General features: G+C 45.5%; 1 protein-coding gene across 5 annotated transcripts in view; it reads right to left on the reverse strand.

Moving 5' to 3' along the window:
- Nucleotides 1-14,128, reverse strand: part of ash1l (ASH1 like histone lysine methyltransferase) — a 223,919-nt gene that overhangs the window by 50,756 nt on the left and 159,035 nt on the right. For all 5 annotated transcript variants that reach the window (XM_087985157.1, XM_043684016.2, XM_043684013.2 and 2 more), the window contains 2 exons: nucleotides 5,463-5,508; nucleotides 2,968-3,076 (listed from right to left, as the gene is read on the reverse strand). In XM_087985157.1, the coding sequence (XP_087841283.1) occupies nucleotides 2,968-3,076; nucleotides 5,463-5,508 (155 nt within the window). The remainder of the gene's footprint in view (nucleotides 1-2,967; nucleotides 3,077-5,462; nucleotides 5,509-14,128) is intronic.

Genomic DNA, 14,128 nt, shown 5'->3' on the forward strand with positions numbered 1-14,128 from the left:
GATGGGCTGGCATTTTATATTTCAATGGGTCTGGGTTGTTCTTCAATTCTAGCATTCACCATGTTGGCACCCCATTCAGGGAATTTATCCACAAAAAGCCCACACACTTCACCGGGTGGAGTTACACTAAGGCATGTTGGACACGTAACTGATCTTGAAGACACTGCAAGTTGCATGATGGCAGAGCAGTAGATGTGATCTATATGGACTTCAGTAAGGCGTTCGACAAGGTTCCCCATGGGAGACTGATTAGCAAGGTTAGATCTCATGGAATACAGGGAGAACTAGCCATTTGGATACAGAACTGGCTCAAAGGAAGAAGACAGAGGGTGGTGGTGGAGGGTTGTTTTTCAGACTGGAGGCCTGTGACCAGTGGAGCGCCACAAGGATCGGTGCTGGGTCCTCTACTTTTTGTCATTTACATAAATGATTTGGATGTGAGCATAAGAGGTAGAGTTAGTAAGTTTTCAGATGACACCAAAATTGGAGGTGTAGTGGACAGCGAAGAAGGTTACCTCAGATTACAACAGGATCTGGACCAGATGGGCCAATGGGCTGAGAAATGGCAGATGGAGTTTAATTCAGATAAATGTGAGGTGCTGCATTTTGGGAAAGCAAATCTTAGCAGTACTTATACACTTAATGGTAAGGTCCTAGGGAGTGTTGCTGAACAAAGAGACCTTGGAGTGCAGGTTCATAGCTCCTTGAAAGTGGAGTCGCAGGTAGATAGGATAGTGAAGGTGGTGTTTGGTATGCTTTCCTTTATTGGTCAGAGCATGGAGTACAGGAGTCGGGGGGGGTCACATTCTGGCTGTACAGGACATTGGTTAGGCCACTTTTGAAACATTGCGTGCAAATCTGGTCTCCTTCATATCGGAAAGATGTTGTGAAAGTTGAAAGGGTTCAGAAAAGATTTACAAGGACGTTGCCAGGGTTGGAGGATTTGAGCTATGGAGAGAGGTTGAATAGACTGGGGCTGTTTTCCCTGGAGCGTCTGAGGCTGAGGGGTGACCTTATAGAGGTTTACAAAATCACGAAGGATTTGGGCAACACAGTGAATCTCCCCAAAGTATTGTCTTGTGCTTTGACCAGCGGGACATAAGGTGCAGCATTCCTTATGTGAGGGGAGAGAAGCCATGCCCTGGTAACTGGGATGGTGGCAGCTGCCCAAGCTCATTTTACCACTTGGCTCCTTGGATAACATAAACAGACAAAGTCTTTTCCCTGGGGTGGGGGAGTCCAGAACTAGACAGCATAGGTTCAGGGTGAGAGGAGAAGAGATACAAAAGAGTCTTAAGGGCAACCTTTTCAGGCAGAGGGTGGTACATGTACGGAATGAGCTGCCTGAAGAGGCTAGTACAATTGCAACATTTAAAAGGCATCTGGATGGGTATATGAATCGCAAGGGTTTGGAGGAATACGGGTTGGGATATCTGGTCGGCATGGACGAGTTGGACCGAAGGGTCTGTTTCTGAAGGTGCTGCACACCTCTATCACATAAAACTATAGCAAGCAATACTGAAGCTAATGCAGTGTTCAGACATCTATCAGTGTTTTAGCACTTAAAATAAACTGACTCTAGATTAGAGTGGTGCTGGAAAAGGACAGCAGGTCAGGCAGCATCAGAGGAGCAGGAAAATCGATGTTTTGGGTAAAAGCCCTTCATCAGGAAAATAAACTGACTGCCATTCCCACTTAGAGGGTAGAGGTATCTTTGGTCTATCTAACCGTGCGCTGTCCCCACCCTGGGACTGTTTGATGGGGAACACTGTAGAGGAAGCTCTACCCTGACTCTTACCCTGCATGGTCCCTGTCCTGGGGGCTTTTGATGCTAACAATGGGTACTTAAATTGAAGAGCATTCTGGTTAGTGACAATGACATCCCTGACCTTGATGAATATAGATAACCTATGGCAACTGCTTAGCAGTTCAACAGGCTGAAATTGATGGGGAGGCACAAACCCTATTGTCAGTACTGATGAATCGAGATTGGAAGGCTGGCTGTGCATCTGTTTCCCAGAACATGCGGCACACTGGGCTTCCTGTTTTATTACAGCTCAAATCTTCAGATTATAATTAATAATATGAGGAAAAACATCAGTGCACAGCTTTTAGGCAAACTGCCAAGAGCTGCTAATGAGCTTGCATCAAATAGCTTCAAATGTGCATCAACACAGCACAGCAAGGAGCCAAGTGGTAAAATGAGCTTGGGCAGCTGCCACCATCCCAGTTACCAGGGCATGGCTCCTCTCCCCTCACATAAGGAATGCTGCACCTCGTGTCCAGCTGGTCAAAGCACAGGACAATACTTTAGGGAGATCCACTGTGTTGCCCAAATCCTTCACAGGACAGTGCGCATCATTTGCCTGGGATGGCTTGACAGCAGCGTCGACTCTGCTTGCACCTGATGCGGGTACAAGGAACAGAAATCCTGGTCAATGTCCTCCATAGTGTAGCAGCAACAAGGTTATCCAAGGTTCCTTTTTCATTCTGGTTAACAGAAGCTGACTCAGCAGCGGATCAGTGATCGGAGCTGAGTCACTCCTGGCCAATATGGAGCTATGGCAGTTGATGGCAAGCTGTGCATTCCTCTGAAATAGCACCCATCAGGAGAATAAACGCGGCCAGATTACTCTCACTTCCTTCCCATGTCCAGTGGCTGGGCCCTGCCAAAGCTACCAGAGATCAGGGAGATGATCCCTGGGTGTTTCTGCTGCTTTGGGCTCAGTGCTTTGCGCCTTAATAAATCCAGTTAATGCAATCAAACCTCCCTGACTTTCAGCCTCCCTTCACCAAGATCGGATTATTGCAGAACAGTCAACAGCTGCCCCTGTTTGGCAGCATCTTCAACCAGTCTATCTGGGCTATGCCATTTAACAGGGATGAAACCACAGTATTCTCAATAGGTCTCCAGGTTAGCAGCAAGGCAGGGTGCTTACTTGGAGGGTTTTACACATATTGGCATACCTGTTCAGGCAGTCCTCCATGCAGCTCTTCTCCGCAGGGTCTACTGGCCTCTTACAGTTGCAAGTTGTGGGCTCACACCCAGAGAGAGGTTTAACATCAACAAACACATCTATAAAAAGGACAATATGACTTGTGGTTATACATAATCTATGTCGAACATGGAGAAGATATTCCTAAATATAGTCAACTACGCCATCCAGATAGAAACAACCCATCATAGAACACAGAAAAGTACAGTACAGAACAGGGCCTTTGGCCCACGATGTTGTGCCGAGATTTAATCCTAATGTAAAATATAGTAACTTAACCTACAAACCCCTCAACTCACTGCTATCCATGTGCATATCCAGCAGTCGCTTAAATGTCCCCATCCATATAATCAACCTTAATCCCTCGAGTAGCTTTCCATTATGTTCTGTACAGTATAGTCCCCCACATGAAGGAGGATCCTAGTCTGGTCTTAGACCACGCTGATCCCTTTCCCTGCTGCAGAGTTTCTCAGGATTGGGCGACTGGGGGCTTCTGAAAGCTCTTTGGCTAGCTTGAGGGCTTTCAAGCTGGACAGTCCAAGGAAACAGCTGCCAGCTGGTCCCAGTGATTCAATGCAAATGCCATCCTGCATCCAGGCAATTGGCAATCCTGACATCTCCGTGAAGCAGCTAGCTGACATATCAACCAGAACAGCCATTGCTGCAAAGCTTCATCCAACACTTGGTGTGGTACCTAGTTGCAGGTGACCAACTCTCACAAAGCTTATCCTTCATCAGGATGCGCATTTATTACAACCTTCACAACTTTCCTTCATTAGGGGTGGCAGTTGTTAGCCCTGCTGCCTCACAACACCAGGGAACCAGATTTGATTCCACCCTCGGGTAACTGTCAGTGTGGAGTTGGCACGTTCTCCCAGTGTCTGTGTGGGTTTCCTCTGGGTGCTCTAGTTTCCTCCCAAAGTCCAAAACTGTGCAGGTTAGGGTGGATTGGCCATGCTAAACTGTCCATAGTGTCCAGAGATGTGCAGGCTGGGTGGATTAGTCATGGAAAATGCAGGATAACAGAGGTGGGGTAGGGAGTGCGATACCCTTCAGAGGGTTGGTGTGGACTCGTTGGGCCAAATGGTGGGGATTCCATTTTGTGATTCAGTTGTGTCGTGCAACTGTAGTTTGAGCTCGCACAAACTGCGGTTTGTTCAGAGACCCCCCCAGCCACCAGCTTGCTGTCAACAGGCAAACAATAAACCGTGCTGACAGAAAGCCGACAGCTGAGATTCCAATAGCCTGAGAGCTGCCCACGCTAACAGGTGCGGCCTCCTTGCTGCAGAATCCAGCAGTGGGCTGATGCCAATCTTTAATCTCCTTCTTACCACATGCTGAAGGGCTAACTCCTGCTGCCAGATGCCTTGCCTGGGTGGTGAGCTGCAATGTGGGAGCATACTGTGTCCATATAGTGGTGGAGTGGATTGGAAGAGGAGAAGAAACAGTGCCTCCTCGCTTCATCCTATTCGCATACTCACTGTGTGGAACTTGCATCACAGAAATGCTGCTGAGCAGGAGGCAGCCATTCAGCCCATTGTGTCTGCATCACTTGTTTGAGCATTTTAACTCCATGCCAGTCTTGGCCAGCTCAGTGGTTAGCACTGCTGCCTTACAGTAGCAGGGTCCCAGGTTCAATTCCAGCCTTGGGTGACTGTGTAGAGTTTGCACATTCTCCCAGTGTCTGCGTGGGTTTCCTCCGGGTGCTCCGGTTTCCTCCCACAGTCCAAAGATGTGCAGGTTAGGTGAATTGGCCATGCTAAATTGCCCATAGTATTAGGTGCATTAGTCAGAGGGAAATGGGTCTGGGTGGGTTACTCTTCGGAGGGTCAGTGTGGACTTGTTGGGCCGATGGGCTTGTTTCCACACTGTGGGGAATCTAATCTAATCTAATCTTTACTCTGTACATCATCTAACACCCGCCAAAATGCTACAGCAGAAGGCACCTGCAACGAACAACGACAGGATCATTGAATAACCTATCCACTTCCGCATCCTGGAGGTGACTGGGATCCCCAGTGCAGCACCAACCAAATGCACAGGAAAGAAAGTTCTACTTAGTAGGGACCATTCCCATGTCTTGTTCTACCAACTAAACCATGACAGACAACAGGTGGGAATGACCCAAGAGTGGACCGAAACAATTTCAAAATATAAGAATGTGTGCAGAATACTCCAGTGCCTGGAGTGAGATGACTGTGCTATCACGGCTGAGGCCCAGCAAACAGTTAAAGAGCAGGTGAGCATTGTGGAACTCCTGCCCCTCTACGGACTGAGCTTGAGGGCTTGGACACTCAGTAAAACTCATTCACTCCACATGATGCACTCTGTAATACCTGTACCAAAATGCAAATACAAAAACCTAAATAACATTAACTTAAAACAGATTCAGTTCCAAAGCTGAAGGAAAGAGTAATACAGTCATTTAAAAAAAAATTCTAAGGAGGGAAATGGAAAGTGCCTTACTTGATCGAATCTTTTTATAGAGTGGAACATCAGGCTTTTTGTACAGCTTAAAATCAGAGAAGAGAAAATACAAATTAACAACAGTTATAATCAAACATACTGTCATGTACATATACTTGGAAAACAGAAATTCTGCATATCTTTATACTTGGGGTGAGCAGGAACTATTCCATTGGTCTTTGTTGCATTGCGATGCAATATGCTGTTGGGGTGTGGACTTAGACACTACCTTCAGAGTGCAGTAGGATGGTAGCGCAGAATTCCAACTGCTGTTTCTGCTGATTGAGTGGTGTGTCAAACAGAGTTTCAATCGTGAATTGTTGGTTCCTGATTGTGCTGTAAACCCGTCTGGTGCAAGTGTGCCCCAACTCTTATTAACGACAGAGAACAGAGGACACGGACCAGAGCTGTAAATTAATGGAGCTGGAGGTTGCAGTATCAGTCCATTGTCCACGGTGCAAAGGTCACCTCAATGTTTCACCACAAGACCTCCACCAACTTCATCACCAATGGCTGCCCCAAACTGAAGATCAGCTAAGCTGCTGCAGGGATTACTGCAAGACCATTCTGACTCTCAATAGTTTAACATAATTAGATATAACGATATTGCTTCGCTGTGCTGTGGATGGCAGTTTGAAACAATCAAGATCATCACAATGAAAAGTGTACTGTGCTACTGGAGTAAATTTGCATGCCCAAAGTAACCCTCAGTTAGCAAACAAAGGATCAAAATGTCAACCAGTCCAGGTGTGTAGGGTCAGGGTCTGTTTGAACAGCAAGAAAACAGTTGCAGGCAGTTATGGTTTGCAGGCTGAAGGAGCAGGGGACCTGAAAATTGTAACAAAACAAGCTCCAGTGTGACCATTAGAGCAGGACATATACTGCTTTTAGAAGTAAATAGCTAATTTTGTACACACAAGTGCCCCCAAACTGTGAATTAGTCAAGGAGTAGCCATGGGCTCCCCCTCCCTCTGAATGCATATAAACCAACATTTTCCGAACTACCATCAGTACGGAGGAAGGCTGAGTCAAGCCAAAACATTAACTCCAATTTCTCTTCACAGATTCTAAGAGACCCGCTGAACTTTTCTAGCAACTTCCACTTTTGTATCTGATTTACAGCTTCCACAATTACTTTAGTTTTCTTTATTAAGATATCCAGTGGGCTGGACTGTGGGCTTGGGAACCATGATCAATTTGTACCAACTGAGATTTGGTCATCCAGCAAAGGCTGGGGAATGGAATCTGGCTCAGTTACAGAGCACGGGGCAAGTTCACCCAGCTAGGCATGACAACAGCTGAAACAAATAATTCTGAAAGTGAGTGAGCAGCAAGCAGTGCACGGACCAGCAATGCTCCTTCCTTTGTCAGTCCAGAATTAATACCACGGCAGTGTGTACTGTTCTCTTTCCAAGTCGCAGTTAGAAGTTTATTTGCCATATCCTTGGTGATGCTGGGAGTGCTGTGGTCAAATAGAGACCAGTTCCCTCTCAGTTCACACTGCATACTCTAACAATGACTTGATTCAACTAGGCCAGCAGAGAGGAATGGTTCCCTTTTTCTGGTTTTGGCTGCTTCTGAGCATGCATCACCCTCCCACCCCATACTACACTGTCTGGACAAAATAAGAGCTCAATCTGAGGAGGAATCAGACAAGAGTCACTATCCTCTCAACAGCAGTGCAGTGATGACCAACAGTGCAGATCTAACTACAACACCCATTGCCCTAATAGTTCCTCTCCTCCCAGACAGAGGAACAAGATTTTCTTTGTTCAAACTTTGGAGAAACAGTTACTTTTTTTTTTAGTAAGTGAAAAATACATTCCACTCTACAGACCGTGCCAAGAAAAACACAACAGGGGGAAAAAAAAATTCAGTTGGATTGGTTGCACATTTTGAATCTCAAAGGGATAGCCCAAAGAAAGTGGGATTGCTGCAAAATACTGGGCACAGCACCAAACCAAAAACGTAATAAGCAGCTTTCACAGTACTACTGTCCTTACACGGGCATTTGTAGTGTGTCTTCAGGAGAATATGTCAGAACCATAATTAGGCTGTTAACCCCTCTATTGGCACAATTACCTGAGCACCAAAAGAACTTCAGTTTTTGTTTGATTATCCAAAAGAACATCGAGGGGTAGCTGCACTTGAAAAGGTTATTTCCCCTCCTCCTCCCCCCCCATTTAATAGTATGAAGTGAAACAATCTCCAAGGGTGACATGGATGAGGTTGTGGGTTCCACTCCAGCCTTTTGACTCCTGTGATTCTCAAGTGCAAAACTAAGTGTGGGTACATGCATGTGAAAAGGAGAGAAAGGAAAAGGGAGAGCGCAATTCGTGCCATATAAGTTTTTCATCTTCCACATAACACGTGGGACAGTGGTAGTGTAAGGGGAAAAGAAAAATGCTCAACTGGCAGCTGTGCAGCATAGAATGGAGTTAAAACCATTTACAACCGAGAAACCTGTCAACTGAAATGAAGCTTTGACCTTCCTGTCCCCCTGTGTGTTTATTATTCATTTCAATTGCACAGAGGTCCCATTTCTGCACAAAGACAAAGCCCCGGTTAACTCTTTGAGGAACATATCAAATTTTTTTTCACCAAAACTGAAACTCTACACATGCAGCTGCCTTAAAAGTGCACAGCTGCTGTAAACATCTCAGATTTCAGCTAGTGTGTGGGCGCTTTACATTGGAGGTTAGATGGAGAGATGAGGGCAACAGTTATAAACTTCAGAGTCTGTACTTTCCCATTCAGTCAATGACAACTTTCAGCAATTCAAAGCAGAGGAAAGAACATTGTGCCAAAAAGAAATGAATGGTGCACCCAGTGTTTGTTTATATGCTTTTGCTGGTGGGGACTGCCCATGCTGGAAAATAATGTCTTTCATATCCCCAGTTATTATCTCACTACGGTTTGGTAAACTTTACTCCATTCCTTTTCAAACAGCAGACAATACAGCAAGCGTGAAAATAAATGCCGCGCTGTGAAATAAACTTCCAATTTCTTTTTATAACAATGCACGTTAGGTCTACTGAAGTATAGTAAGGTTCCTTTGAATATTACAACGTCTTCCTTCTTGAAGGCAGCAACACTTTCTGGACTTCTAGCTCATTTGGGACAAGAATTGTATGGAATGAGCTACCAGACGTGGAGGAGGTGGTTGGCACAGTTACAACATTTGATAGGCACCTGGATGGGTAAATGAATAGGAAGAGTTTGAAGGGATACGGACCAAATGCTGACAAATGGGACTAGATTTACTTCGAATATCTGGCTGGCATGGACAAGTTGGACTGAAGGATCTGCTTTCATGCTGTACAACTCTATGACTAATTCCTCCAGTGCTGTGTAGGAGTCTTCAAGGACATGGACAGTTACGTTCCAGCAGCCCAAATGATGCAAGTCATTTGTGTAGTCACTCAGCAGCTCCATAGCCCCTGCAGTTGGGGTAACTGGATAGCAACTAGCAGCATATGTGGTTAATATTTGCAGTAACTAGCATGGGACTACGGTGACTAAATGTGGCAGCCATATTACTGCACAATAGGGACTGTCTCGCAGCAACAAGAATCAGTCCTGGTTTCTCTAAGATTCAGACCCCAACAGCAACAACAACTTCCTTTCTAAACATATTTAACTGGATACGACATCCTAATACTCTTCACAAGAATGATTACCAGATAAAATATAACACCAAACCAAAGTACAAGAATAAAAGCTTAGTTAAAGAGCATCTTGAGGTTTCTCAGTATGTCTTTAAAGGATATGAGAGAGAGCACGAGAGGCGGCTGTACAATGGTGACATGAAAATCTGAGCCTAAGACGGACCATTAGAACAGTGTTTTAGGGCTGAAAGAGACGACAGGTAGAACTTATTCAGCCATATCTAATGTTTGCAATAAAAATCTTTAATGCATTAATGTGTTGAAGGCAGCTCAAAGATTTACCAGACTAGCCAAATACCTGGAATGGGCAGGTTGTATTAAGAGGAAAGGTTGTATAGACCAGTCTTGCAATATACAAAATCCTGTGGGGACTTGACAGGGCTGACATGGAGAGGGTGTTTCCTCTCATGGAGGAATTGAGAGAACTAGAGTCACTGTTTAAAAATCAGAGGTGATCCACTTATAACTGAGAAGAGGCAAAATGTTTCCTGTCGGTTGTGAATCTTTGGATTTCTTGTCCTGAAAGTGGTGGAAGTAGAGTCCCTGGATATTTTTAACGTAGAGGTAGGTTGATTCTTGTTAAGGGGTTGAAATCCGATCAGTAGGTGGTGGGAATGTGGATTTGACATTACAATCGGAGCAGCCATTAACTTACTGCACTGCAGGACAAGCTCAAAGAGCTGGATGGTCTACACCTGCACCTGATTAATAAAGATGTGCAAACCATTCAGTGGGGCTGAAGATATTTAACAGAAATGATGATGGGTGGAGTTACAGCAGAGACTACATAACCCAACTCCTTACACTCCTGTATTATCACAAGTTACTTAATAAATGCTCCCCTGAAATTATCTGTGCAGCCTACTGAGGTAGTTAAATTTTTCAATGCTTCCTAAAGTAAACTTGTTGGTAGGATAGAAACCATTTTGGGTCCAGAGGGCTCAACTTGCAGCCAGTACTGGACTTGGCAGCAGTGTTTCAGTGTTGGGATAGTTACTCCAGGGATAGCAGACAAGTTGCTGTTCTGTGTAGTTGTTAACAACACCTACTCAGAGCCAAGTCTGCCAGGCAACTCATCAAATGGGACTGACCTTCCAGTTACAGACTGTTCTATTCTGCTTCAGAATGTAAAAAGGTTGCCTGTGAATGCAGTGCAGACCTGTCGGATGAAAGCTTTTTCCCCCTCAGCCAGTCAACAAAGTTTTGTGTTGAGTGTGTTAATTTGGAACCAAACCAGCATAATAATTTTTTAAAAACTGACTTGTGTCAAATTACGTGTAGGTCAGCGGATATCTACAGCAAAAGGGATAGAATTGTGGAACTCTTATTGCACAAGATTGATTATGGGATATTGATGCCGGTATCAAAACAAAATACATCTTACTGAATCACTCAAAAATCAGTGATTCAATGTCCTGGGAGCAGACAGTGTAGACAAAAACTTTACTCTTTATCTAACCGTGTGCTGTCTCTGTCCTAGGAGTGTTTGATGGGGCGTGTGTAGAATAAGCTGCAACTGCCAATAGGAGTATTTAATGGAGATCTCTTAGCGGTGCTTTCGTCTGTACCTAACAACTGTTTAAATGTTTCAACACTTGCGAGATATTCAGCGCAGTTATCACTACACTAACACAAGAGGGTAAAACTAACTTACAATATTACAGCGCAGTACAGGCCCTTCAGCCCTTGATGTTGCGTCGACCTGTGGAATGCCCATCTAACCTACTCTATTCCATCCTCATCCATATGCCTCTCCAATGACCATTTAAATACCTTTAAAAGTTGGCGAGTCTACTACTGTTGTAGACTCCAACCCTCTCCTCCCTGACCTATCACCTTCATCTCCTTCCCCACTGACCTATTGTACTCTATGCTACTCTCTCCCCACCCCCACCCTCCTCTAGCTTATCTCTCCACGCTTCAGGCTCTCTGCCTTTATTCCTGATGAAGGGCTTTTGCCCGAAACGTCGATTTTGCCTGTCCTCGGATGCTGCCTAAATTGCTGTGCTCTTCCAGCACCACTGATCCAGAATCTGGTTTCCAGCATCTGCAGTCATTGTTTTTACCATACTGTTGCAGACAGTTGCACCCTTACTGCTTGAAAACCATTAAGCAGAGGTGGTGTGGTAACTTTATCCACAGTTAGCTCATTTGGCTTCACACATTTCTCATCATTTCAGGTGGGGTTTGAAGCTAGACTTCAGAGATTTGAACACATTATCCTGGTTCACAGCCCCAATGTGGTAACGATGGACTTGTTCACTGCCAGCTCAGGGTGATATCCCAGCTGCCTGCACCCCACCCTACTACACAAGTCACAAAACACATCAACTGAACATCCTTGTCAGTTGCCACCAACAGTATCGTGCAGTATGCACAAGTACTTGCCATTTTTGACTTCCCAACAACACTGACGCCATTTTAGTAATTAATCAACTGAAGGGTTTGAGTGCCCTCAGAAATTGATTAGATGTGATATAAGCAACTTGCTCATCTTTTCTGGATGGGTACGCATAGGTTCCTGTTGATATAGGTGACCACCCTCTGTTCTCTTCTATACCGGAAGTGCCCTGGACATCAGATTCCACCCTAGGCATTGCAGATCCCGATTTCACTAAGAACAGAATTGCAAGACCATCAGACCAGTCACTTCAGCTACTGAAGTGGGCCACCTTGTGGACCTGCTCCCAGTGGGAATGCCCAAGCAGAGAACTGAACTACTCTTCATGATCTTACCAAGTCCAATGTTTATCCAGTTGCTACTGAAAGGTTGAATCATCTGTGATTTTGGACACATTCCTTGTCAGACTTCTAGAAGTACCACCTAATTAAGTCAGGAGTGAATTAATTAAACTTCAAAACAATCTGTGCCTATTTCCTAAGGACTTTGTATCATGAATGGCTGGACCCAAGTTTCTCGTGGGCTATGATTAGGATAAACACCTACCTTCCTGCCACAACCCCTCTCTCCTCCACTTTCAATCTACCGGGACAAAGCTTTTAAATGGAATTTTGGTCCATGTTCCTTCAATCAGATTATTTTTCATTTTTTGTTCAACAACATTTGTCACAGGCAAATAAAACCACTTTCAAAATGAATGAACCGTTCAAGTGAAAAATAACCTTGTACTGACCCAGTTGCTCTCTTAAAAATCAGCTATAGCAGAAAGCCAAACACGATATAAATTACTTTCCTTCGGTGAATGGAGCAGCATGTGATGCAAGGGTTATTGATATCTTAGCAGCTGCAGGATTTAAAAAAAAATCCAAGTCTTTATTCTGATCTCAACCAGTGTATCGTATGGTTCCTTCAGCACCCATGACAGCATCAAACTGCAATTTTAGAAAGTATAATTGGGTAGGGCAAATTCTTATCCTGTACAAACTGAAACAGAAATAAACTGAAAGAGCATTACAGATTCTGTCCTTTGAAACTTGGATTGAGCCTGGAGAAATCAATGAGATTTGTAACACTGGGTTAGGTCTGTCATCCTCCAACACAAGTATAAAAGCATCAGATAGTGTAGAACACTGGGGTACAGTACTGGTGGGGACAGGTCTGTCACTGTGTAACACTGGGATACAGTACTGGTGGGGACAGGTCTGTCCCTGTATAACACTGGGGTACAGTACTGGTGGGGGACAGGTCTGTCACTGTGTAACACTGGGGTACAGTACAGGTGGGGACAGGTCTGTCTCTGTATAACACTGGGATACAGTACTGGTGGGGACAGGTCTGTCACTGTATAACACTGGGGTACAGTACTGGTGGGGACAGGTCTGTCACCGTATAACACTGGGGTACAGTACTGGTGGGGACAGGTCTGTCACTGTATAACACAGGGGTACAGTACTGGTGGGGACAGGTCTGTCACTGTATAACACTGGGATACAGTACTGGTGGGGACAGGTCTGTCACTGTATAACACTGGGGTACAGTACTGGTGGGGACAGGTCTGTCACTGTATAACACTGGGATACAGTACTGGTGGGGACAGGTCTGTCACTGTATAACACTGGGGTACAGTACTGGTGGGGACAGGTCTGTCCCTGTATAACACTGGGGTACAGTACTGGTGGGGACAGGTCTGTCACTGTATAACACTGGGATACAGTACTGGTGGGGACAGGTCTGTCACTGTATAACACTGGGGTACAGTACTGGTGGGGACAGGTCTGTCACTGTATAACACTGGGGTACAGTACTGGTGGGGGACAGGTCTGTCCCTGTATAACACTGGGGTACAGTACTGGTGGGGGACAGGTCTGTCCCTGTATAACACTGGGGTACAGTACTGGTGGGGACAGGTCTGTCACTGTATAACACTGGGGTACAGTACTGGTGGGGACAGGTCTGTCCCTGTATAACACTGGGGTACAGTACTGGTGGGGGACAGGTCTGTCACTGTATAACACTGGGATACAGTACTGGTGGGGACAGGTCTGTCACTGTATAACACTGGGGTACAGTACTGGTGGGGACAGGTCTGTCACTGTATAACACTGGGGGACAGTACTGGTGGGGACAGGTCTGTCCCTGTATAACACTGGGGTACAGTACTGGTGGGGGACAGGTCTGTCACTGTATAACACTGGGATACAGTACTGGTGGGGGACAGGTCTGTCACTGTATAACACTGGGGTACAGTACTGGTGGGGACAGGTCTGTCACTGTATAACACTGGGGTACAGTACTGGTGGGGGACAGGTCTGTCACTGTATAACACTGGGGTACAGTACTGGTGGGGGACAGGTCTGTCACTGTATAACACTGGGGGACAGTACTGGTGGGGACAGGTCTGTCCCTGTATAACACTGGGGTACAGTACTGGTGGGGACAGGTCTGTCCCTGTATAACACTGGGGTACAGTACTGGTGGGGACAGGTCTGTCACTGTATAACACTGGGGTACAGTACTGGTGGGGGACAGGTCTGTCACTGTATAACACTGGGGTACAGTACTGGTGGGGACAGGTCTGTCACTGTAAAACACTGGGG

Source organism: Chiloscyllium plagiosum, unplaced genomic scaffold (genome assembly GCF_037043375.1).
Source record: "Chiloscyllium plagiosum isolate Xiang-an unplaced genomic scaffold, Cpla_swu_hap1 HiC_scaffold_50, whole genome shotgun sequence".
NCBI lineage: Eukaryota > Metazoa > Chordata > Chondrichthyes > Orectolobiformes > Hemiscylliidae > Chiloscyllium > Chiloscyllium plagiosum.